The sequence below is a fragment of the Pholis gunnellus genome (genome assembly GCF_910591455.1).
Source record: "Pholis gunnellus genome assembly, chromosome: 17".
Taxonomy (NCBI): Eukaryota; Metazoa; Chordata; class Actinopteri; order Perciformes; family Pholidae; genus Pholis; species Pholis gunnellus.
Genome location: NC_136544.1, coordinates 14,011,227 through 14,038,724, shown reverse-complemented (window position 1 = coordinate 14,038,724; position 27,498 = coordinate 14,011,227). Strand labels below are relative to the sequence as shown.

The 27,498-nt window shown below is 43.1% G+C and overlaps 1 protein-coding gene across 1 annotated transcript; it reads right to left on the bottom strand.

The window, feature by feature from the left end:
- Positions 1-82: 82 nt before the first annotated feature.
- baiap2l1b (BAR/IMD domain containing adaptor protein 2 like 1b) lies at positions 83-27,038 on the bottom strand. Its single transcript, XM_079177867.1, has 14 exons — positions 26,731-27,038; positions 24,564-24,639; positions 24,259-24,345; positions 17,536-17,597; positions 16,204-16,275; positions 15,379-15,513; positions 11,355-11,507; positions 10,838-10,993; positions 9,764-9,884; positions 9,015-9,231; positions 6,688-6,750; positions 5,545-5,767; positions 1,096-1,142; positions 83-1,005 (listed from the first exon to the last, which is right to left on the bottom strand). The coding sequence occupies exons 1-14, from the start codon at positions 26,779-26,781 to the stop codon at positions 933-935; spliced, it is 1,536 nt and encodes a 511-aa protein (XP_079033993.1). The 5' UTR covers positions 26,782-27,038; the 3' UTR covers positions 83-932.
- Between the last annotated feature and the right edge of the window lie 460 nt (positions 27,039-27,498).

Genomic DNA, 27,498 nt, shown 5'->3' with positions numbered 1-27,498 from the left:
CACACGGACACTTTCGTAGACCCGTTGTGCATGATAAACAAAAAAACAGTTTAAAAAAAAAAAGGTTTCGTTTTTGGAAGAAATAAATCTTTATTTTTCATACAGCACATTCTATTAAGATTGCAATGTGGAGCAATAACAAGTCTACGGACTGGTCTTTAGAATTGCATGTGCAATGATTAAAGCAGAAATGACTGCACTGCCGATGTGAAGATGAGGTGATCGTCCACAATTTGAAGAACAGTAGTTATGTTTGTGTCATTAAGGCAAAAGTCCTGTCTAGATGGCAAAGGACAATATTCATAGCATATGTTGTACAAATGTATATACAAGAGGGACTAACGATTTTTGAAGGCATCTCTTTGAAGTGATTTTTCTCTCCTCGCGGCAACAGTCGGCATCACAGCATCGACACTAAGATGCAGCGTTTAAATAAGGACCTGAAGGTGAAATGCAGAGGTCCTCTAAAGTTCGTTCTTCTACTGTCCTATGGCATTTCTAACAGTCATTTTGACGATGAACAAGCAACATCAAACAGCATAAATACGTCGCCGTATTTCCTTTGACCGTTTTCATTCATCCATTTCTCAAGTGCGGGTGAGAATGTGGTCCTTCTAACATCACCACCACAAACGGAGGGACAAAATAGAAAACATATACATCTTAAATATGTGAGCATCTGTTTTGGAAAATAAAAACGGTCCCAAAATACTTCAGCGTGAGAGTTTGCAGCAGTGAGGGGATTCCCAGATTCAAATGGCATTTTTTTTTTGTTTGTTGTTGTCTCAGTGCTGAGTTCTGTCTGGTTCCAGACCAGTAGACGCTGCTGGACGGTAAAGGCAGGGCAGAGCTGCACGTCACCCGGTAGATGACACAGGAAGGTCGGACAAGACGTTTGCGGGAGCGGAGGGTCGTGTGTAAATGTGGACCGATCAGATGGCCGGTGCGGAGCGGTCGTTGGTGACTGTCGGACGTAGCCGGATTGTGGCGAACGGGTTCCCTCCCCTGTGAAAAAGGCAGCAGAGACGAGTGATGAGTGCACGTCTGAGTGAGAGAAAAGGCAGATCATCCCGTTCATGTGCTTATGAGACTTACGCGAGGTAAGCAGGCTGAGATCTCGAGGTGCCGTTAGGCTGCACTGCCTGTGGAGAAAACACAGGCTGAGTATCACAAGGCCAACACTCACTGTAACACACAGTATATAACCATGACACATTGGCACTATGAACACCTCAACCATCCCCCTTTCTACTACGTGTGATGTACAGTAACACACACACACACATATATATATTTTTTATGCTGCTGAAGGATTAGACATGCTGGATAAATGGATGGGCGTGGGAAAGGCAGCTGTGTCATAACACGGGACAGTGTGTGGAATCTGGACCTTCTGGAAATTCAAGTCTGTTCCACAATTAACCACAGAAAGTTTTCTTTTGACAAGCCAAAGTCAGTTTCACTGAGCCTGAACACATGCATGACGTTTAGGGCAGGGTTCACCGCTGAAGGTGAGGATTTTGTTTTAGACAGTTCTCATTATTTAACAGAAATTCAAGTTTCATTTAAAAAGGATTGACATATATGTTTTTAAAGCAGAATATTGAGGGATAAAGCCATTACCCCCCTAAAGTACATCCTCAATTAAGTGCATGTGACCCTCCCCACCTGAAATCATCCGAGCTATGCTGATCTTGCACTCTTGGTTACATCTTGGGGACTATGTGTGAGAGGGACAGCTAAACAACACAAGTGATTGGGAAGTGGGAAATAGAAGGAGCAAATCTAAAATGACCACTCACACACTCTCACAGACACACAGACACACACACACACACACACACACACACACACACACACAGTCAACACAACAAAGTTTGGAGTTTCTGCTTTTCTGCTGTAGCCAGAAAAGTTGATCCTGTAAACACACCAGGAATGTAACCACAGTCTGAGTCCTACATCACTCCCTATTTACTATATAGTGCACTACATTTGGTGTCCAATTTTATTTGATGTTCTGCCAGTAAATTCCCACAACTGAACAAAAATGTATGTGAATGCTGCTACAAAAATCACACAATTGTCAGAAATCTCAGTTTACTCCAAAGTACACTAGTGTCTATTATACAGGGAGCAGTGAATGACTGGATTAAGGAGACATTTTGGACACAGACACTGTTTTGTAAACAGTTTGTCAGCATAAGTGCTGAAGATAAACTGTTGCTCTTCCCTTCTGCTGGCCTTTTCTTCCAGTTATCAACCTGCAGTACTGCAGACATTCCACAAGAGGTCAGCAGAGGATAGAGTGACTGATGTCTCTGTACAGAGCGTCTCAGTCTTGGCACAGTTCCGACCGCTGTTATTCCCCACAGGACTTAAATAATGTAACATCTGTCCTCCTCTTACAGATGTTTGGATTACAAATCACGTAGCAGCAGCCATGGCTGCTAAAGGACACGCTTCTTTATACACGTACACACTTTTTAAATCTATTCTCCAAACAGCATTGAGTGTCTCTCTGCTTTTGTACTGCAGTTTAACATACACATGTACAGTCGACATGCTAATTCACAGCATGAATGTCTTCCGTTCTGCTCTGTTAAACTCTGAGTAAAAACAATAACAAGTAACTTTTCAGCTTGGAGGTCAAAACCGTCTCTACTCCTTTTACTTTCTTTGTGGATCTCAATCTCTCACATCACTCTCCCTCTCTGTTTGCCTCCATCCTCTACATACATTCATTCCTGTGAGTCCTTATCTTTTTCTCGACGAAAAGCACAGAAACAGTGAGGGTGCATTTCTTTCTCATGGTGACGGTGCATTACAGGGTAACCCAACCTCCCCCGGGCCCTCCTGTCTCCTCTCCCCTCCTCTGCTCCCCTATTCGTCTCTGAACCAACCCACAACATTGGAGAAAGAAAAAAAATGGGGGAAATATGTGAATATAGCGCTGGTAGATTTCAGATTTTATTATAGATATTTACACTACGGTCAGGATCATCATACAATATTATGGGAAAATTAAACTGACTTCCTCCCAGTATCAGTGCAGAGGAAACACACGCTTTACCACTTGACCATACTAAAAAGTTTATCACACAAAAAGTGATGAATCACACTTATCATGCTGACAATAATGTCCATGAATGTTGCAGACACACAAGCCCCAAACGAACCCAACAACACACAAGCACAGACATGTGCACACAGCCTCAGCCTCCCACTTATACACTGAGCATAAATTAAGAGTATTACAGAACTACAGTAGCAACGTTCCTCCATCCGCAAGTCTATTCTGAGATCTGCGTGTGTTATGAGTTAAAGCACCGGGTTTGTAAAGATGGAACGGAGGATAAACTTCCCTGAAAGTGAACGTAATTTTCCCCGGAAAATGGAGGGAGGGAGGGAGAGGCGGGCATTGAAGATGGCGAGACAAAAGTGCCGATGTTGAGATAAACAATGACTGTAGAAACTGAAAGGACGAAGAGAGAGCGAAAAAGAGGGAAGCTGGGTGTCGGGTTCACCAAAAGAGGAATTCCACCATAATGCCGAGACACATAGACACACACACACACAGACACACACACAGTAATGTTTGGCACTACTACTGCAACTACTACCACTACTATAAATACTGTATATATATATAGATTATGTTGTCAGTCAGTGTGTTTGGTTGAAAAAACACACTGTGTGCAATAATAAGGTGCAATGATAAACATTTATTAAGTATATTAATAGCTTTAGGACATGGAGCTTGATTTAACTTGCAGTCACTTATATTATATTGACAATTCTAGTCCGTATGGTAAGTTAAGGTTACAGTAAACTTCAGGAAATGAATGCTCATCGTCGGCATGTACAATATATCACTTAAATCTCCCAGCTGATAGGGAACTGTAGGGGGTTAGTGAGTCTCTACTGGTAGACGTGATTATCATCCACTTGCCTTGACACTGGCTGAGTAAGAGGTAGTTAGTGTGAGATGTTTTGAACATTTTAAATGGGAGACATGCATAAATCATCCGGTTTGAAAAGTGCCAAATGTCGTCAGAAGTCTCCAGGTAGACCAGAGAAGTGTCATGTGATGTAGTGCAGCGGTTGTGTATGCGATAGAGCAGACAGAGCAGGTGCTTCCGACCCTGACCTACCACAGCACATTTACATTCATCCAGAGCAGGCAAACTACAAAAGCTTTCACAGAGTAAAGCCGCAACTTTGGTTGACACTTTGCATGGTCTGCAAACGGGACAACATTCGTAAAGTAATAACCTACAGTCATGCTGCTGGCTGAAATGATGATATTAAATACAAATTCTGTGTTGCCATTTGTGAGGATGCACAGAAAGCGTCATCATTATATTATCTGGGGGTACTGTGCACTGCTGACCCAGACTCAGTTCTCATCTCTATCCCAATGTCACTGCCTCTTACTGGAGAAGCGACTGTAACAACACAGGATCTTCTCAGCCTCTGTCTTCATCCCCACCAACCATGAGAGGGTGAACCGCAATTTTGGAAAACAAGACAGGTTTCCTGCAGTAAAGCTTGCATTAGCCTTTCTAATACATCTGATATTTTGTCTTTTTGTCTTCTCCCCAAAAAAAATATTTATCTAAATCTAAAGTGGGTCTTCATGGTGATTTTTGGACAGTCAAAAAATCCTAGTTTCTATAGCTACATGTCCTGTTCAGGGTCACGGGGAGCTGGAAAGGACTTAAAATGGCCAGCGTGAGAGGCAGATTATCCCTTGGATACAGGAAGTTACACACAACCAAAACAGTTTCTACACACATTAACACCTATGGACAATTTAAAGTCTCCAATCCACCTGACTGGAGGTTTTTACACAAATAAGCTGCAGTTTGAGCAACCGAAGCCTCACATACAATAAAAGGTAAACAACACCGTTGTTGTCTTTATAATAAATGTGCCATCCTCCAACGTTATGTCCCACCTTAGCCTCAAATGAGCCAAGAAAATCCCTGCTTTGGTATGCTTTTCAAAATTTAAATTCAGTATTTAAATTTCTTAAGAAAACAAGCCTCAAGCAATAATTACTCGGCAGTATGTGCTTGTGCCTCACATGCATTTGTCCGGAAGATATTCACGCCATAGAAGTCGTTTCTACAGCATTTCTGTATTGTGTATGTCAGCCGACACAGACAGTCTATCAGATTGTGGTCAGGTTTCCGAGGCTGACATAAAAAGCTCATCTGACACCGCACACACACACACGCACACACACGCACACGCACACACACACACACGCACGCACTGTCATCAGCAGTCAAGATAAGGCTGCACAGCTGAGGGTACAGTAGGTATCAGGTGAGACGAAGCCTCACATTGCCAGTTCTATCACAACGCTACGGCGTGACTGTGCCAGCACAGCAGGAAGGTCTGACAGCAGACAGAAGGTGCTCCGGGCTGATTACATTTCTTACAGCAATAACTTCTTTAAACGGAACATTTTCCTCTCGCTAAAAGTGTGAAAATGTCAGATGAACGGACGTGATCCAAACCACCCACTGACTGACTGACCGTGTGGGGATCAGACGAGGAGGAGGAGGAGGCTGCAGAGGGCGTTGGGGAGTGCTTGTGGTTGTAGTTTGTGGCGACGGTGCCGGTGTTGTTCTTGATGGCGTTGCGCTGCGGGCCGTCACTGTAGTCCGCTGGGGGGAGCACCATGGTCGCCTCGTCCGTCTCCGTGTCCTGATGGTGGAGGTTGACCACACTTCTGCTGCGGTACGGGGCCGTAGACACACTGTGGAGGAGCAGGAGGAAGAGGAGGAAGAGTGAGGGGACGGATTACAAACAGATATATGAAGGAAAAGAAAGGATGAAAGATGGAAGTGAACAAGGAAGCAGGAAAAGGGGGGAAATAAAGCCACTCAAACTAATTTGCATGTGTGTGTACTCCTGTTTTTCCATCTTCAAGGGCTGTATCTTGGGTTTAGGGTTACTTATTGTTTGGCTTATAGGCATGATGAAAAAAAATAAGGTTTGGGGCACAAACTAAATGCAGTCAGTGGAGGGTCCTCATAAGGACAAAGGGACCAGGATGCATATGCGTGTTGTGTCCCCCAGCGCCGGTTATACTTTAAACTTTCTGTGGCAGCTGGTTGGCAGCCTCTCTCTGGGAGGTGCAGCACATTAAGATCTAATAAATTAATCCGACAGGGATTAGTCTCTTTGAAGAAAAGGCTGGAGTCGACTCCACTGAACCTTCTCTCTCTCATCAGCAGCTAAATCTATTCATCAGCACAAAACATCCTGTTTCCTCATATTTTTGCTGAGCTTGTCTGACATTTTAGATCCATTTCAGTTACACAGATTCGCTGGTTACACAGAATGTACACGAGCAAAATACACGCAAACATTGTTTTAGGGTGTATGACTCCTCAAAGAGTACATCCCTCACTCTGCGTTACATAACGTAACACAACAAACTCTTTTAAACAGAAAAGGTTTCATACGGTTAGAAGATTGAGGAAACAAAATAAGCACAACAGGAATCAAAGGTTAAGGAATGGGAGAGTCCCCCATAGGATTAGAAAGATTATCACTCTAACATGAGTAACTAGAGGAAACAGTGCCAACAATACAGCTGGCTGCAACATGAAACCTGCTGCTGTGTGTGTGTGTGTGTGTGTGTGTGTTAGCTGGAACCTGGAGTCTCCTTACCTGTTGTTATTCACGAGAGGCTCGGAGAGAGCACGGCAATAAGATGAAGGGAACCAGCCCCTCCTGCAACACACAGACAAAGACAGAGAAGCCAAGTTAGGGATGATTACATCTGGAGGTATATCCTGCTGCCAGCCGGCCCAACCGGCTCTCATTGCACAGGAATCCGAAAGCCTCTCTAAATGATTAGCAAAGAGCTATGCTGGTCGGCCCTCAACGCAATGACTTCATCTATCTCTGAACCAGAAGACACATGTATGCTTCTTTTCCCACACTATTGTGAGGATGCTATAGAGCTATTATAAGTACCTGTATATATACACTGTGTGGTTGAAGTTGGACTTCATCACAGCAGAGACATCCTCAGGAATGGATGGCTCTGATTTGTAAACGGAGATCATCAAAGGTTACCTTTTCAAATGCCTTTTGATTTGATGGAATTTATTGTACCGTTTGTGTTCCATCTTTTATAAGAAGCAAAAGGAAATCAATGACTTGACTGAATCAAGGGCTCGTGGTGAAGGTCTTATCTCAAAGCAGCGGAGCTGACACGCGATTAGTGTTTGTTTGGAGCTTGAATGAATCTTTGCGCTTGTTTAATAAATGAGTCGATATCGGAGTCAGGCTGCAGAGACCCTTGAGGTTTTCTGGTGGCCTCAGTAAGATAAAAATCAAGCAGCCTTTTTGTCCGTGCCCACACAAACACACACCAAAATAACTTCATTATGGAGTTGAAAACCACATTGAGAACAATGGGATGAAGCCAGTCAAATGATTTCACCAAATGTAGGTGCCCCAACTAGTTCTCACCTTGATCTGATAAAAAAACAAAAAACACTTAGTGCTTGAAAACACATTTAAAAGAATTTATATGAGAGAATGAAAAGGTTTATGAAAATAAAAACGAGTCACAGCTTGACTCTATCAAAAGCTGAGACCAAGGACTGTGTGTCATTGTGCCGTTATGGTACAAGATTGTACGTAATCAGTACATACATATAAGTGGATACATGTTCATATTTGCACTTCTGGCATGGAAAATGAATGTTTCCTTTGTGCACCTGAGATAAATAAAGACTCCTACTGGAAAATACACCTCACTCAATCTCACTCATAGTAATAGCAGCTTTTATTTATCAAGGGAAAGGTTTCCCACTGGACAGGTTCACTGAAACAACTTGGCATTAATAAAAAAACCTGGTTCAAGGACAACTCAAGAGTGCTGGTAGCCAAGGGTGTTAACTTTCCCCAACTGACTTCTCCTGGACGAGAAAGCAAAACTCTAACGAGCCTGCTTGAATGATAAAGTGACCATGACGATAATACGCGTGGTCACATGTCATTATTTGTCAAATGTTGCCGCGGTGTAGTATCTATTTATTCATTTGCTGACATTCATCCCTCAGTCCATCAACAGTGTGTGTGTGTGGGTATCTGAATCAGTCTAGGTGTTGCCAGGCGAGTTGCCGGGAAACACTATCAAAGCAGACATAAGCCAAAAGGGAGAAACCCAGCGAGAGACCCAAACGCATAAAAGCCAAACCTCCTGCAGGACGCGGAGAGCTCGTCTCGTCAGACGCTGTGATCTAATAAACACGGCGATACACACTTTTTAAGCCTTTGGACGCTCGAGCTCGCCCCGCTTGCACAGCTTTGGCAGCATGACCAAAGTCTCACTTCCTCTCCGCCCCTTGATCAGTTTTATATACTCTACATTTGCCAGGTAATCTCTCTTGATGGTGGTAAAGATCAAACCTGATGAATGATTACACTTAAAAACGACACTTCCTGGATGTCAGATCAAATCCCTGTTTCAAAAAAAATCAGACATCAGAGACCCGAGGAGGAGAGTGGGCCTGGTTGGTTGCCCCGTCTGTGTGGGAGAGCAGGTGGTGCTCTGAACTTCTCCCTGCGCCTCCCTCCAGTCCGCTATCCTACATCCAACCCTCAGGCCACACTTTGCTTTGATTTCCTTATCTGTGAGTCAGGCAGCACTCGGTGAGCCGAGAGCTGTGCGAGTGCGTGGACATGGTCAGCATGACAATCTGACGAGGGACCATCTGGCTGGCGCAGTCCGACTCGTGTCAATCATCTTAACCGGTAGGAGGGCGGAGGAACATGGCAAATAAAACAATGGATGATGAAGGCCATGATGAAGTGTAGGCGATTATTGTAAATCCACATATCAGAAGGAATCACTTCTTGCTTATACTCCGTGAAATATAAGGTAGCTGAAGTACATACATGCACTGTACGAACAGAACAGCATGCCTTTCCTTATTTGGGTAATCTTAGTTTTTTTAATAACATATAATTCAGACACTCACTTTCCATTCTTCTCCAGCTCGCCGTACATCCACCCGTCTCTCTCGTCGGGGATGAGCAGTGCGATGACGTCTCCCTCCTCGAAGCTGAGCAGCGTTTTGTTGCTGCCGGCGGTGTGGGGGAAGATGGTGCGCACTCGCGGCCTCTTCACTATGTTGTTGAGGCCGGTGGCGACGGACACGGACCTGGCCATGTTGTGATCCTCGCTGCTCCCGTGGTCTGGGAGTGAGGAAGGAAGAAAAGGCGAGGATGATGATGATGATGAGGAGCAACAGTGAGAGTACAACGACTCGAACGTCTGTACCGAACTGAACGACAATCCATCCAATAGTTTTCACGATATCTCAATACAAGGCAAAAATATCAACTTTGTGGTGGCACCGAAGGAGAAGTCAACAGAATGTATCCTTTTAAATATCTGTAGCAAATGTTATGACAGCCCAGCCAAGGCTTGTTTAATCATTTATAATGCACATTTATTTGTTACAACCATCTCATCCTGAAATACGTCTCTGTTGCGCCGAGAGAGCAACGAAACAGCAATAGACAAAAGTGATACTCAAATCCAGATCCAAGTGAAACAGATGCTATTCTTTCTAGGAACAAGAACAGACAGTTCATGCCGGGTGCTCCACAAAAGCACAGGCTTAAAGATAAACAGTGTGAAGCCTTGAGGGGATCTATTGGCAGAAGTCATCACGGCACAGAGGTGCCAAATTAAAAACCAATGCCATATTCCATGCCATAATACCTATGCTGTTCATGGTGGTGCTGGTTACGGTGGTGGTGGTGGTGTTGTTCTCCTGGGTGAACATGTTCGCCAGAGGACTGGTCTGAGCCTTCAGAGGTGGAGCCGGAGGAGCGGACATGTTCTGCCACAACAACATTAAAGAAAAACGTTAGCATGTGAATGACCTGCATGTATGCAGAATTCACACTATTATAGACAAACTAATAAACACCCAAATAATGATATTCTAAACTGGCCTCAAATCAATTGAGATTCTGTGCGATGAACTGAAGGAGAGCCACAGTCCTGAAACATCAATGTAATTAAACAGTTTCGTACGAAGGAAATGATCTGAGATTCCTCCTGGTCAAGGTAAAGATGTGATCAACACATGCAGGAAACATCTGGCTGAGCTCACTGCTGCAAGATACAGTTGAACTAGTTACTAAAACCAAGGGCTCACTTTCTTTTTCCAACTTTTCCAACTATTTCAGGCAGATGTACCCTCCCCATTATTGTGACTTTGAAAAAAAAAATCAGACCACATTTTATGACAAAATTATGCAAAAATGTAGGGAGATCTTGCTTATTTCTCTGGCTCACCTAAACTATTCCTAGCACTACTAGCACTGTGGGAGTGAAGCCAGTACTGTTATCTATATTTGACTGTTTAATGATCGCAGTCGCCGCCTCATTAAAGGCTAAACATTAACTTATAGCATATTTAGCAAGATGCTTGATTTAAGACCCAGTAAACGTCACCGATCCAGATATAAACAAGTCATTCTAACTGGCTATTGTCATAACATATTAAACATAATTACATTGATGTGACAAATTAAGCTACATCATGCTTAATACATGTAGTTTATCTTGATTACAAAAACATACACGGTGTTCATACTAACCCCACATTTTAAAGGTACTCCATTCTCTCTTCATTGATATGCAAAGCTATGCAGCAAAGTGCTTCAGGAATCACATCCTCTAATCTGTAAGGACGCAGTCATTACATGTGCTGAGATATTGTGTCCTACCACACACAAGGCAGCGCCATATCTAGCGCGAGGACATTATTTGTGCCTCCCATCGTACCATACTGTGCCGCGACGGGGAGGGAGAGGGCAGAGGCGTGATGGTGACGGGCGTGCGCAGTCCGTCGATCATGGACAAGATGCTGTCGGGCATGTCGGAGGCGTCGTTGCACCGGTCCTGCCAGCTGTTTAGCTTTGCCGTCAGCATGTCTCTGGCCTGTCCAGCAGGCGTGGACGCAAAGAAAAGATATTAAAAGAAAAAACATGAGTAATCAGCAGAAACGGTGCACACATTTTCATCACTATGGCAACATGGAGAGTACCAAGATCGGGGGTTGAGGAATAAATTGCTCAAGCTCGGGTCTTGATTCAAATTTTAAAATCGTTGAATGTTTGTCTCCGTGCGGTATAATCTGATGTACTATCTCGGCGACATATTTGGATTTCCCTTTCAAAGCCACATTAGGTCTAACGTAAAGATCGCGTTACGCCTCCACTGCAACGCTGTAACGAAAGCGTTCACACAAGGAAAAGCTTGACTTCATTCTGACATAACGAGGAGCAGAAGGGACTTGTACCTTCTCGTGGAAGGAGGCATACTGGTAGGAGAACATGCAGTGTTTGTCCACCAGGAAACAGAAGCGTCTCTTCTCCTCCAGCAGAGCCTCCTTACAGCCGTCTGCGATGAACAGCTGCATGTCCATCTGACGGCTTGTCAACGTTTCCAGGCACTGAGACAACAAAAGCACACATAATACAATATTAGAACAGTTATATAATAAGTCAAAATGAATAGATTGAAATCCATTAGTGTGTCTTTTGTTATCCTCGGTCTCACAAACTACCATCTTAATTAGATCATCATGTCTTATCTTCTCCCACCACATGGTTTGAAGCCATCTAGTCCCTTTCACTGCCCATCTGTGCACAAACCCAACCAGGGCAAATAGCATGAAAAGGAGCAGGTTTACTTTCTGAATACCCTAATCTCTCTCTTGCAGGGGGAAAGGTATTATTAGACTACAGTTTACTGCACTGACAGATAAGGTTGCTTTGAGTGTTTAGTGAAAGGACGGAGCAACAGGAACAAAACACAGCAGTTGTAGGGAGGGAATGTGTTATCTACACCGATTCTAAAAAAAAAAAGGTCAGAAGGCTATTGAAAGGATTTTTGACTCGTGTGTCCTTGTGCATGTCTGGGAAAGTGAACACACAATGTCTTTACCTTTAATGTTACCATTAATATCCAGGGCCCAGCTGTGAGCATGTGCAAATATTACCTACATAGGATCATTGTGTGGATTTGAATTCTGGCTCATTTAATGCATTTGTATGATTTTTCCAACCAATCGTTCACATAACACACATTAACCTCTTCTCAAAAAGAGTAAAAAGAAGACCCTTTTTTTTTTTTAAACATCGTCTTTTGTCCCTGAGTCATTGTCAAAGCTACAGCTGAGATCCATATCCTCGTCCTCATCCAAGTGCCCGGAATTGGCACGCCCATAACGGTTGTTGATACAGTGGCACACACACCCTCTCTATTCAGTTTTTACAACCGTCCTCTTCTGATAAATCGCTGAGGGCTTTATTTACCAGGAGGCTGTGGTGGGTTTAGTGCATTTATGCCCATCAAACATATTTAACATGGAAACGTGGCAGCCACTTGGTAGGAGAATGTTAGTAAATGTAACCAAATTAATGTGAACTCCAAAAATAAACATCATTAAAATGCTTAATTCTTATTCAATTACTCCACCAAAATGTTTGTAGAACTGTTCCTCTGGGTGTAGAACTCACAGAGTAAACATGCCCTCATAACTCAAACAGAAACGAACAATACTACTGAATTATTTCTATAAAAACTGAGCGGATATTAAAAAAAAAACCTCTGCACACCTGTGTATGCATTCAGAGGCAAAAGTGACTCTGAGCAGCGGTGATGTCATCCTTGTCCAAACAGTGTCGTCTGTCTGCCTGACCGAACGTGAATCGGTCCGTCTCTCTAATTCCAGGAAGTCCTGACATGAACTCCTCCGTTTAGAGTCGCTGATATCTCGACCAATACCCGACGTGATGATAAGACGCGGATCTCTGTGGCTACGTGTCAACAAACAAGCAGATGTGCACACACACACACGCGCACACACACCTGCCGTCTCTTTATTTCTCTTTTGCTGCCGTTGCTTTTTCCCCCACCGACATCCCATAATCTCACCCTGCTGCTCTAACTACAAGCTTTACTGCAACACAATCAACTCACTATTGTGCAGTATCTTTAAAGAACGTAACCAGTAACCCAACAGTCAGATTGGGTTTATGACGACCACGGACACTTAACTAAAACCTTGACCTTTAATGTCGTCCAAAACTAATCTAAAGCGTAATCTTGCTTTGCCGACTTCCAGTATAAGTATTTGACTGTTGTACTCTTTAAATAGTATTTGTGATAAAATCTGACTGACTGCATACCAATCATACATTTTCAGCCCAATATTCTTAAACATCTCGATGAAGGACTGAACGAGCAGTTACTTCTACACTGCAAAAATTACAAAAACATCGGATATTAAATAAAGATTTTATCATAAATTCTCATATTCTTGCCCTTGGAGAGGAAAGGTGAGCGTGCCACACTAGCTACATTACAGTGTGTTTCCAACTGACTACCACCGTGTTAAAATAAATATTCATAACATACATTCATTTAGCTCATTGTAATGTTCGACTATGCAATTATAATTTGTATTATTGTTTTGTTTTGGCGAGGAAAACTGCAGAATTTCATGCCAATAAGGATCGTTTGAATGGAATAGAATTAAGAGAGAGACGGAGAACGAGAACACCTTTTCAGAACTGTAGAGGTGGGCGGCATCATTTCTACCAACAAGTGGATGAGGGGAAAAAGTGGGACGCACACACACACACACACACACAAACACACACACACACACACACACACACACACACAAACACACACAGAGTCTTACTATAGGTAGGGCGGCAACAGAGAGATAAAACAAACATTTCTTCAAAAACGAAAATCACACTTCCCGTCTTGATCTTTGTTTATCTTACGTACAGAGGGTAAAACCTTTTATCAATTGTTTGACAGTTTTGACAGCGCTCTCCCTTTCTTTAAAAAAATAAATCTCTGATTTCAGACAGGTCGTTTCTTGGCGTTGAAGTGTCTTTGGTGTCTCCTGGTGAATCCTCTGCTGCTGTAAACTCCTGCCTCTAAGCCCCGACACCGTGTCTGTCCGTCCGGCCCAACTGTGTCTGCCCCTAAATCCTAATACCTGGCCTTGAATCAGATAAGTGAGCACAGCAGCGAGCGAACAAACTGACTCATGGCTGTTGTGGGGGGGGGGGGTGACGGTGAGGGAGAGAGGAGAGGTGAGAAAGAGAGAGGAAACAGAAGACGTAGAAGGCGATAGAGATATAGTGGGAAAAAAGAGCGTGGAGGAACGAGGAAACTAAAGAATGAGACATAAGAGAGAAGAATAGAGGAGAGAAGAGGAAAAAAGTCTGTAATTCTAGAAGAAACGGGAGAAAGAGTTCATCATGTTCTCGAACATGTATTTATGTAAAAATACACCGTAGATTATGTTAAAACAGACACATTTAGGGCTGCACATTTTTCCTTTACTGAGTAACTTGGGTCTCATTCAGTCTATAACATAAATAACAATTGTGATAAAGTGTTCATGTTCAAATGTGCCGTTTTGTCTGACCAAAAGAAAACAGTTTACTATGATATATAGCAAAGACAAGCAGTAAATACATCTAAGAAGCTGAAACTAGTGAACTTTCGTATTTTTTTCGATATTAATGCTTGAAAAATGACCCTTTCTAAATCGTAAATCATTTCACACACACACACACACACACACACACACACTGAATGGATCGATGGTCGGTGAGGTTATGTGAGATCTGAGGCCGCCGTCCTCTCATGGTCGCAGCTTTGACATTAAACTTCTCATTCTACAGAGTCACTGTTGGGGTTTGGTGACACCATGTAATAACTGCACCTGACTGTAAAGACTTTTAGATTAATTGTTGCAGGTAAAACACCTGAGGTAACAAATGTTACTCAACTATTAGACCATAGGTTTTGTCTTTTAATGCATCAAGTGAATGTCCACTTCACACATTTATCTCTTGTCATGATGACTGGCAGCCATTGAGTGTGGAGACGGTGCAGCACTGGCAATGCATTTATGCAAATAAGTGTTTGGATCGTAAAGTAGTTTATATCCTGCAACTCTGGTCAAATGTTTAACAACCCTCCTCGTTTGGTCGCTTGTTTTGTGCATGTGTGTGCTTCCTCTTATCAGTGAGCATGCGGGCGTATTCGTGGAGCGGACAAAAGAAGCCAACAACAAACAGATCTTCTCCTGCATGACTGCACAGACAGACGATTCGCACATCGTCCCCAACTACTGTTACACTGTCTTTGACGCGGTGCGTCTCGGGTGTCGGGCTTCGTGAATGATTGTGTTTTCTGTGTAATTATGTCTGCGCACATACGAACACGCAAAGAGCGTCCGTGTGTGCGATGTGTCACGTGTCCCGTCAGTGCGCGTACGTCCATCTCACCTCGCTCTCCTTGTTCTCGTACTTGTTGGCGTTCTTGCCTTGGCTCTTCCTCCTCAGCTTCTTCAGGTCGGACTGGGATCTCTCCAGAGAGTCCTGCTTCATCTTGTGCTCAATCTGGTACCTCTTAAACGTGGCCTGCAGCGGAGGAAAGAGGAAATACACGTGAGCGCAGGAACGCCGACCTGATATTCGTCAGGCGGCAGAAATCAAGAGCGAGTTTGCACTTTTCAATTGCGTAAAGTTTGGTGACTTTTTTTTCTTCAAAAAGTTATGTCCATACCTCAGTTTGAAGTCATCACTGGACATAACATCATGTATGACACTATCAAGTATGCCGTCGGGTATTATAGAATAAACCACTTCTGAAACACATTATGTCTCTTCGTGTTAAGTTGGTTCCATCTGCCATTTGGCGAAGATACAAATTTAACATGACGTCAATATGTTTTGACTTTGTGATGCTGATGGAAAATATGACCTTGTTTTTCTTCTGTGATGTGTCGCAGTAATAACTCCCATTAGGGCATAAAGTAATTGCTATGCCTGCAGTCATAATGACAGGAAATTATAGGACTGATTTGCTGCCCAGGATGTTTGAGTGTAAATGAAACCCTCATTTCATTGAGCTTCCTCAATGAACAGGAGTCGTCCTGTTCATGATCACAACTAACGACAATCAAATGTTTTAACTTGCAGACATGTCAAAAACATAACAAAACATACTTTTATATGGCAGCGTGTGTTCTCATGAGGGGGGGGGGGGGGGGGGGGGTTGGACACACATGGACACTCAAACAAACATGCACGTGCACAGAAACTACTTACCGTCATGTATTTGACATCCATGTCAGTCTTTTTCTCCAGCTCGGATATTATCTCCTTGTGGAACCTCTTGAACTACAGGCGAAGAGGAGGAGGAGGAGGAGGAGGAGGAGGAGGAGGAGGAGGAGGAGGAGGGACCAAAGAGAGGAGAGGGGAAGAAGACAAACTTGTGATTATAAACTTGATTGGAGGATGAAGTGCTGCAGTTTTTTCAGCTTTTGCTGTCAGAAAAAGAGAAAACATGGCAAGTCCCAAAGAGAGAAACGGAGAGCGACCGTTTAGAGAGTATCTGGGCGAACGTGCGGGGGTTAGAGCCGAGTCCGAGGTTGCGCTTATGAATGAGTCAGAAACAAAGCGTGGGAATGCCCACGGACTTCTCTTCCTTTCTCTCGAACGCTCTCCCGTTAGTGTGAGGGTGTCAAAGTGCTTCCATCGCCGCAGCCTTGATGCGATGCAGCGGCGGCGCCCACATGGGGCGGGCCGAAGAATCGGAAGACCCCATTACTGAGCGCACACAGAAGACCCCGGAGACCTTGTCGCACACAACACACACCCTCATCGAAGTCTGTGAGAGGTTTTTCTTCCATCATTTTTTTTCCTCTGACCTGAATTGATGCTGTGACTCACCAGCTGGAGTCCATTAACAAGTCATCCCACTCGCTGATTCTCAGAGGAGTGCCTCGCAACTTTTCTGCCCCCAAAGTTCAGATTTAACAGGTTATTTTCAAACTCCAAGATCTAAAAGGCTCCATTAACAATGCAAATGTTACCAATTGTTGTGGTATAATGATGAAACTATGTCACGATTAGTATTGATATTTCCAGCACCTTATTTAAGATAAAGCCGGGTGAAGGGGTCGTTATCCTTGCATTAAAAAAAACAACTGAAAGATGAATTAATAATGAAAATAGTCAGTGTTTGCGGCTCTACTCTATTGTGAGCGTGCTAACAACCTAAATTAGGCTGCAACAGATCCAGCTGATGCTTTCCCGGGGCATGTTGAGGCCTGTCCCCCTGTTCTCAGCAAGGGAAAAAACCAACAGGTGCTCCTACAACCCAAACCTGTTGTTTCCTCATCCAACCTCTTTGTGTTACACCGGTCCAGGTTAACGTAGGTGGGGAGGGAGCAGAGAGAAAGCCCCTGGCTGACTGTGTGTTCCACTGAATGGTGCTCAGTGAATTGAGGCGTTGCTTGCGGTTGTCTTGATATACTGAATAACAGTTTCAGAGAGCGACTGACAAAAGTGCGTTTGGGGGAGGCAACGCAGTTACTGAGAACTTAGGTTACACAGGAATTTTCAGGAAGAATGTGCAAAAGCATATCTAGCACTCACATTTTCTTCCAGCTCCAGATGAACCTTCCTGTGGACCTCGGAGATGTCCATGAGCACTACACCTGTCACACAGAGAGGAATATATACTGATTATATACAAATATACACACACACACACACACACACACACACACACACACACACACGTCAGAAGATGGACAGGCTGGCAGTGATGTCATTGTTTGGTGTTGTTTGCTTTGACAGTGACAAATGTGTACGATGACAATAAACACAATGTATACACAATGTATACAGTTTATGATTGAAAGCATCGCTGAGAAAGGATGTGCGTCATTTTCAACCTCAAAAACCATCAAATGTCACCGGCTACAGATTATGTTACAAAAAGGATTTCCATCACTGGGATGAAAGTAAAATAAAAACATGTGGCCGGACCAGAAAAACTGGACCACCTACTGCTTTGGCTAATCAAAAAAAGAGCTCAGATAACAGGCGGCCACAAAACACAACCTTCTGTTATTGCATGTTGCTCACAAAGGCAATCAAATTAGGATTATGGAGCATGATGTGGAAAATGATAGATATATTACTTGATGACCTCCCCACTACGATACACACATAATCATAAAAACACTGAAAAATAGAATTGAATTCACAAATCCTAATTTGTTAATGAAAACAAACAAATACATTACAAACTAGTTGCCTTTTCCAAAACCACTAAATAATGACAAACAGTAAACCCAAGTGTCAATGTTTGCAGCATTATGAGCAGTAACTCTAAACCAGATGGCCTTCATGCAGACTTGTGTCTGTTGTTAACATATTGTCTGTGGCCTGGGTAGTGCTTCTCTCAGATTGAAAAGTGTGTGTATGTGTGTGTGTGTGTGTGTGTGTGTGTGTGTGTGAGAGAGAGTGTTTGGTCCCTTGACAAACACTCTTCTTTAACACCTCTCAGAAGACATGAAGGAACAATGTGTGTGTTTGCAAAGATGCGTGTGGGCCGATTCTGCTAACTTGTCTTGGCTCAGACGGAGGTTCACTTTGAAGAGAAAGAACGGTGGAGAATCAGCAACGCTACAGCAGCTGATGTTTGGCAGTAACTTTGGACGTCAGCAAATCATTTGGATGATCGTCGGTAGCGGCCATTTGTCAGAAGAATCTAAATCAAACTTAAGTCAAAGGGCCCCTGACGTACCACAGGTATGTGGTGCACGCATGTAAAAGGGTCCAGAGTCCATGCAAAGTTTCTGCGTTTCTTGTGATTTATTTCTCAAGCAAGCAAATGATACAACAAAGAAATCGCTGCCTCTCTTATAGTAAGGCCCACCTCTGTGCATACTGGTCCGTACCTGCCTACTTACATATATAACAGTAGGTGCTCAGTGTTACCTAATCCACAAACAAAAAAATAGATATAATAAACAAATGAATAACGAACCTGAACAAACTTGCAAAGAAAAAAAAAAAAGATCTAAATATATAAGAATTTTGAATCTAAAATAAGCAAACATCTAGAATAATCAAACAACACTACTTATGAGTTAAGCAACAACTAAATAGCTCCTATAAGGTCCTTTGAGTCTCACTCTTGCTGTTCAAACTACAGTTAGAATTACAGAGAGCGTATGCTTGGTAGATAGATAAATGTAGGATACATGACAAAATGACGACTGTCTCTCTACCGCGGGTTCATGGGACGTCTAGATATAAAAGCAGGATGCAAATGTTCAGAATGGAAACTTGATACCGGATGTTTTGTCTTTTTTTTTTACCCGCACTGAGCTTTTCCCATAGGAGTTTATGTTCTGTGCGCAGTGAGCAAATGTCACGACAAAAAGAAAACATTCTTCAGTAGCCAACAAGTACAGCTGTGCTGTAGCGCTGTAGATAGTGATGTAACCTTGAGCTGTTTGTTAAAGCCACATTTTTCACAGATACAGTGGCCTCTGATTCAGAGCACATAAACTAGCTCATTTGTATAGAAATAGAAGACCCGGGCCCCGGTGAATAAACAATACTTTGGTCATTCAATGTTTCCATGTTTGTAGATGCTGTAGACCAATATATAAGTACAGTAAGTATTTTCTTAAAAAAGGTGCCACTTCCTACAGTGGAACTAAGAAAACGAAAATCATGTTTCCGTTTTGTCAACAGCGTTCTGACGGGTCAAAATTTACAACGCAAATCCCTGACTGCCGTTCAATAGGCTGCCAGTCTGATGCATCACTGTGTCGAGTACATTCATCAGCATGTAAACACAGCCCTTCCCCTCTCTGTCTCTCACCGCCCCACCTTGCATTGTGGCGACCTGGCTCTTTCTCTCAGCGCAGCTCGAACAGCTCGGCAGATAAAAGGCCAACAGATCACCGAAACAGATCAGTAGATCTGCCCTGTGACAGAGCAGGAGGACAGGGACTGAGGGGGGAGGGGGGGCGATACCACGGGTGAATAGGAATAGTCAGCACAGTGAAACCTCGCCAGTTGATTACGTACATTTCCTATTACAAGATTTCTGAAATTCTAAGTTTAAATATGCATATTAGCAATTATCTTATTAAATATTAGCTTATCTAAATCTGAACATGGGATAAAGACAAAAATTCTTGTTTTATTTTGTTAAAATATTAGTTTTTTAGGAATAAACTGTTTAATGAATCAAGCTGTAAATGATATATGAACAAACCCATCAGTAAAAAACCTTCAGAATATAGACAGGAATGAAACTGGAAAGTTTCCTGTAAGTAAGTAATACTGAAGTGGAGATTTCTGGCTCAGAGTCTGAGGAAAGGTTAACCACATTACTCAGGAGGCTGCTTTAGAAGCCAACCAGACACTAAAATGTTCAGGCTAACTACCCAGGACTCAACGCCTGACACGTCTGACCTCAAAGTTTCCTTATCTTTCAATAGGAACAATGTAATCTTAAAAATGTCACTAGGTGTGGTATAGAGTCAAATACCTGACAGACAGGTTTATTAGTTGGACCCAAACGTTGTGAGTCATCCACACGTCTGAATAATGAATTCAATGCAAACGTGTAATGTCACTGACACAAAGCTAACGTCACAGGAATCAACAGTCGCTTTTTTTCCCCTTTTCCAGCAGTTCAAACTCATTTGTTTATTGTTGTCACGGCCTGTGTAATACGTTGCCAAGCAACAGGTGTTCGAGCAAGGTGTGACGGCAAAAGTGTGTCATGATGTGGATTACACCGGGAGCAATCCGCCGCCATTAGCTAACAAAACCAAGCCGAGATAAACCCACACAGCCCAGACGGGCTGCCTCCAGACCTGTTTACTCAGGCTGTAAACGGGTCCTGGCTGCACTCACTGCGTTTTGTGGAGCGGTTTTACATTCGACATTGCAATGCTGACAGCTGCTCCTCAAAACACAGAAGGTAGCATCTGAAAATTCGGCAAGTTAAGTGCCTAAAGTTGAACTTTTTTTCGCTCGGATGTTACGTTATGAGCCAGACAATACGCAAATGTGAAACGGCAAAGAGGTCTTTGGTTAGAGACCAAACTGTGGCTATAATGGTTCCTCGAGTACAACAGAACAGCTACAGTACATGTGCTCTTGTCCTTTAAAGCACTGTAGGTCATGTCATTGATCACTACTGAACAACGACGACTTGATTAAACGTTGAAGAAATGTTACCAACTCCATTCTTGAGCCATGAGCCCCGTGGCTACCGTGGAGCAGAGATGAGGTAGAATAAATAAAAGGCAAATTAAGAAAGCGTGTGAGTGAAATGAACAGAACTGAACATGTGCAAAACATAGAAAGAGAGAAAGAGAGAGAGAGAAAAAACTCCTCTCTACTTGGAGCTGATTTTGTAAACAACATTTTGCTGGTAGCGCGCAAAGCGGCCCACAGTTCCTCCACTGTTTTTGACTGTGGGCAAAATAATCCTGGCATGGGAGAGAGCCACCTGACACACCATGCAAACATGCTTGGATTATGTAAAGTGGGCCCGGTGCCAGTTGATCGGGCCAGGACCATCAAAGGACGGCGCGAGCGTGTGCGTGCGTGCGTGCGTGCGTGCGTGCGTGCGTGCGTGCGTGCGTGCGTGTGTGTGTGTGTGTCAATGAAGCGCCTGCAAAGCCTTTGCTGCTGTAAAAAGGACAAGATTGGATGGGATTGAATTCCCCGCGGATAACAAAATGCTGCACGGTCATGGCGTCTCACAGGCTGTTAAATACTCTTCAGGGATTTTTTTTTTTGGCAACAGTTGTAGGGTCCTTGTCAAATACGATCTGAGGAAACCAACAACATATTTTAGGTTTCCAGCTTCAGTGACACTTCGGTTCACCTCAAATACAAACATCCTGGCGCTTCAGATCTTAATTCCTGCTCCTGGTTTGAAACAGAGAAGGAAACAATTGAGACGCCTGAGTGCTTGAATGAATGAGCTGTTGACATTTGAACTCTGGCAGAGGAGGAGGAGAGGGGAGACTAAAGGAATTAGAGGAAGAAGGGAGGAGGACGAGGTGCACCGGTCCTCCAATGCCTCTCAAGAGTATCTGGTTTCTGGTTGGCTACCCGTCACTGGAGCTCAGGTTTCTGACGGGGCAGCTTCACTACATCCACCAGCTCACAAGGTGAAGAGACGTTTCTATTCGTTGAGAAACACCTCATGTTTCTAGAGGGAGATTCTGCTTCCTTATAATTCTTATTGTTGCCTTGAAAAACACATTTACCGGTCGGCCATCCCGGCTGGTTATAGAGACGTGTAGCGCAGACTCCGGTTACAATGCATTAAAGGGTCTGCTCATTAGTCTGCAGTGTGTATTTAATCACCCCCTGCTCTCCGTAATCCCCCATAACGACTCAAACCAAACTGATCTGCCATGAGACCATGTGCCTCTCTCTCTCTGTCTGTCTGTCTGTCTCTGTAACACAGGGATTAGAGGGGGCTGAGTGTGACTTCACCTCACATTAAAACTGTTTTGTAATGCTAATGGCGTCGGACGTATCATTTCTAGTTTTCATTTTTTCAAAAAAAGGGGAATTTACAGGTGGTAATTGTTTTTTAATCTCTGAGATGGAAACTGATAATATCCAGCTTTTGTTTGTTTGTGTCCCTCCCCCTCATTTCCTCTTCACTTCCTATTACAGGAAGCATAATCCAAGAGGTTGCAAGAGGACCCAGTTTACTGTAAACTGCTCTAAAAAAGAAAAAAAGCCCTCTTACAGCAATGTGTTCATACAGGAAAATCCAGCAGTGTCAAGTCTTTGTCATCTTTAAAATAGATGGTGTCATGACATGCCGGTTTGATTTTCAGTGACTGAAAGCTAGAATGCAAACTGGTGTTTCTGTCATGTCCTTATGTTTACATGTAGCGGACATTATTTATTTCCACAATGTGAGAAGATCACAGTCCATAACTGATGAACCACCCAAAATCAAGATTTAGATTTCTTTTGATTATCAACCACCTGCAGATTCATAAAAAGCTCCCTGTTGAACATTTAACCATGGCTGAGAGTAAACTTCTCAACTTGTCCATATTCTCTGCAGACAATTAAGTCTTTGTAGCAGAAACAATGACTGTTTCCAACATGCTGAACAGATGGCGGGAAGGGAAGGGAAGCTTAAAACAGTTATAATCACACTGTTTTGCACAATTAAAAGAAACGTGTCACCATTAGAGTCTGTTGCGGCCAACATCAAATTAATCTGAACAGCCACATTTCTTCATTAAGGAGGACATTACAAATTGTTAGTCTTCAGGAAGGTTTTTTTTGGGTAGAGTATCACTTTAAGCGTGCCAGGATATACACCAGGTGGCTCTTCCCATCGTGCTGAATTTAATTAGCAGTTTTGCTCCTAATCAGCAGGGGAGCTGCGAGACATACCAGTGGTTATATCAAAGTGTGCCACTAGTGACAGCGAGTTAGGAGGCCAGACATCTTTGGACTACAAATGAGCTTGTGGGAACTGAAGCCTGGGGAGTTGGTTAGAAACAAAACAAATCCTACGCTCCAGTGTATTAAGCTCACCGCACGCACATCGATCCCAGGCAGCACGCTGGCAATGATCAAAAGATGAACTGCTGCTGTGTTCAAGCTACAGCGCCCACTGGCTTGTGTATCTCGACAATGAAAAAAAACCAGGTGCATTATTATTCACTCGTACAGCGATGCCTTTAACAGAACGACTGCGTCTGGAGTTTTTGTAGATTAAGTTGAATACTTTGGATCTCTCGCTGTGCTGTATATCAGATCATTATTTCTAAATGAGACTCTGTGCAGCCGTGAGGTTCCCATTGCAGGTTCCTCTCATGTCCAGGCTGAAGAAAAAGGTGATCAGGTTCGGCTATCAGGACTTTCTGGGAATTTGCTGACCTGCACGATGAGCTCACGCTGGCAGCGTTGTAAAACAATGACTGGCGGTATTTATATGGTGTTTATATAACCATGCTTTATCTTGGGTTTATTACCGTTTACCTCATTGATTTGTTTTTTTTATTTCTATTGATCGTGAGGCACTGCTATAAAAAACACTAACATTTTTTTAAAGCCACATTTATTAAAAGGGTAGAATGAGAAACTGTTGATGTCTGAATATCCAGAAAATACCCGCCGTACTAAACCTATACTCTGTATAAATGCACCCCTGGAAACCAACGTTAAACGCCTCGGGGGTCGTAAGTGAGACAAACAGCTGCTTCAGCTAAGCAGCAACTACCTCCACACTCTGTAGATTTCCTACAGTAGCTGTAGAGATCCAGAGGACGGGGCAACGTGGAAACTTACCTAATTCTCTGGAGACAGGAGACACTGCAGCATTCTCCCCAATCTTAGACATTGCATCAAAATACAGCTTTCCCGCCAGGATCATTGCTGGGAAAACGACAAAATTACCATTAATGTTATATTTGCTCCCTAATGCATGTTGAAGACACATTAAACAACAACCTAAACATTCTCTATAAAAGGTATACCTGTACCCCCCCCCCCAAAAAAAGCCTTTATTCTACTCTCAACCTTCTAGTTCCAAGCATTTGTTTTTCGAAACTCTGAGTTACTGTGAATGATTATTAACGTAGTCACATGCTCACCAGCCACTGCTTTCTCATAGTTCTTGCCCAGGTTGACCAGATTCCTCAGTCCTGGGTTGAACTGGTCCATCACAGTCTGGGTGGGTGGAGACACAGAGGAGAGACAGTTAGTCATGATTTCATTCAAGGTTTGAATTGTTGTGTTGTTGTAACGCTGCTGACTCAACAGGTGGGTGACAGTCCAACCTGACGGAGTGACATCGCATGTGAATAAGGTGGTGAGTAACCAAACGCACACGGGCATGTTAGACCCTGTTGACTGTTCATTAACAGGCGCCGTGACCTATGACCTTTTTAGGCAAAAATTCCATTCACATGCAATGCAAGCAGTCTTGATTTTAACACACAACGTCGTAGAAGACAAAAAGGTGCTACGAGGAAAATGACACGGAGGTTTGACGAACGAACGTCAAAAACAAAAGATTGAGGAAGAATAAAAGAATGACAAAAACAGGAAACAGTGGAAACATTAGAAGAAAAGAAGATTTTTCCAACAAACCATTTTGTGTTTTTACATGAAGAACAACCAGCCCTGATGCCAGAGCGTGGACCTATCATCACGTCTTACACTTATCTCTGTAATTATCGAGCTGCTCTTTCTCCATGTCACACATCATGATAATGTCCTAGTTCAGGTTCACACCCAAGAACAGAATCCAGGATATGATTCAACTTTGGAAATCCACCGTTTCTCCCCCACTCCTGATTCAGACCTTTGTCAATAAGTGACACATCAGCTGTCCATCTCAGTAGAGAAAAGGAAAAGACACCTTTGATCCTCTCATATCCGAAATCCTGAAATATGTACACAAAAGCCTTTTAGGCCACAATTTCCCCCTGACAATCAAGTAAACACACAGCCACTGTTGATTATAGCGGCGAGCCAGAGGTGATGGCTGCCGAGGAGCTCGCTGTATAATCTTACCACACAACTCAGTCAGCCAGCTAAATTATTAAACCCGGAGTCTTTTTCCTGCATTTCATCACACCGAGGCGCTGTGGGGGCTGTCTTGAGAGGAGGCCAGCGGGTAAAAGCTACTCAAGAAGGCTAAATGCTTGTGAGAAAAATAATTAAGCCCCCACCCTTCCACCCTTCCCATCACCTTCACTTTGCCACCTGTGGAGTTTGCAGACTGACTACACAGTGTAATAAGTTAAAGCTCGTGGTGGGACTTGTGCAGGGCTGCCCTCTCTTATTAAATGGTTGTTCTGGTCTTTGTCGAATTTGATGTCTTTAGTCGATTAGTCATTGTTTTATGCTTCTTTTCATGCTGAACGACTTATTTCCAAGACCCTTACGAGCACATCTTTGATAATCACAAGGTGTAAAGTGGTGCTTCTGTTTGATTCTTTGTGGAGAAACTCAGATTTTACATGTCTGTCGATTAAATCAACTTATTTTGGTTCGAGGACTGCCGTAGATATTTGACTCACATCCATTAATGCATAATCTTTTTTACTTATTGGTCAGATTTCAATATTCACTCCAATGAAACCAACTGCTGCTCCATAAAAAGCAACTGACAATTGATTATGTTTTGAGGGACACTTCCCCCAGCTATCCAGCAGCTCAAAGCAAGTAAAAGCAATTCACATTCAAAGCATCCACTTATCTTTAGAAAGTAGACTCAGCTTAATTACTGGATGGCACGGATGCCAAAATACACCACAGAGCACTTCGCATGATGCTGATCAACCGAGGAAGCACTTTAATGAGGAAATGGAACTCTCAGAGTGGATCTACTTTCTTCAAAAACCAGTCGGTCAAACTCACTAATAGTCTGTTAAAGCCACTCCAAGTCAGATCTGTTCATGTAAACTGTTTCAACACAAAAAAAACAACAACCTAAACGTTCAAATATGTCGTTTACAGCAACACTCATTTATTACACATAACATATTATCATCAGATGTATATTCGGCTCTATTAATAGCCAAATAAAGAAGGTAAACAGATCCCAGGTTGGGTTTAGGCTTCACTCAATCTTTGCCTGCTCTATCAGTGAACAGTTTGATATTCAACCAGCTGTTTAAAAACCCCTTCAGCTGGTAAACGTCACCGGAAAGTTGAACCACAGCCATGGAAGGTGTTTAAGTGGTAAACTAATGCATGTGTTCATAGATGGAGGGTTTTTGTCTCTCGTGTTGTTTTCTCACCAGTACCCACCTTGTATGTACTTTCAGTGAGCTTGTTCACCTCATCCGCGCTCCTCGACATGTTTAACTTAGATCCTCTCGCGACTCCCGATTAAGAAAAAAATTTGAAAATATAAAAAAAAAAACTACACCGACGCCACCCCCCACAAAAAAGAAAAAGAAAAAAAGAAATCCAACAGGGAAAAGTGACCAAAACTACGGACACATGAAACTCCTCATATCCAGCAGGAGACGCGAGACGCACACATGCCAACACCAATGATACAAGCTGAGAGAAGTCCAGAGAAGGAGAGTCAGCTGTCTGCTGCTGCTGCTGCTGCTGCTCTCTGCGTGTGAGCACGGAAAAAAGCTGAGCTGTCAAACTTGTTGTAGGTGGTTAGTTTAGAGGAGAGAGGGCAGGCCTGTGGAGGTGGGGAGGTAGAAGGTGGACAGGTGTCAAGCCCACCCGAGTACAGGAATAAAATACACTCTTCCGGTTGGCTGCTTTCAAATTAAATCTTTTGTTGGCTCTTATGTCATTGACCACAATCTGTTGCGACATTTTCATTGGTGGAAGAAGTATTTGAATCATTAACTTAAAGTTAAAGTAGCGGTGCCACACTGTAGAGATATATTTCTATACTCAATTACAAGTACAAATTCAAATTAGTAAAAGTACAAAATGATGATCGGCAAATTAGAGCTCTACTTATAATATCAAAAGTAAATGCTTTGTATACTTTTTGGGATGCACCGATCTGACTTTCTCAGTTCCAATTATGATATCTGGGCTTTGGGT

Coding starts and splice junctions, on each gene's coding strand:
- baiap2l1b (XM_079177867.1), bottom strand. CDS start 26,781: ATGTCGAGGAGCGCGGATGAGGTGAACAAGCTCACTGAAAGTACATAC. Junction 17,598..24,258: donor TCCTGTCTCCAGAGAATTAG/GTAAGTTTCCAC, acceptor TCTGTGTGACAG/GTGTAGTGCTCATGGACATC. Junction 9,885..10,837: donor CCCCGTCGCGGCACAGTATG/GTACGATGGGAG, acceptor TTGTTGTGGCAG/AACATGTCCGCTCCTCCGGC.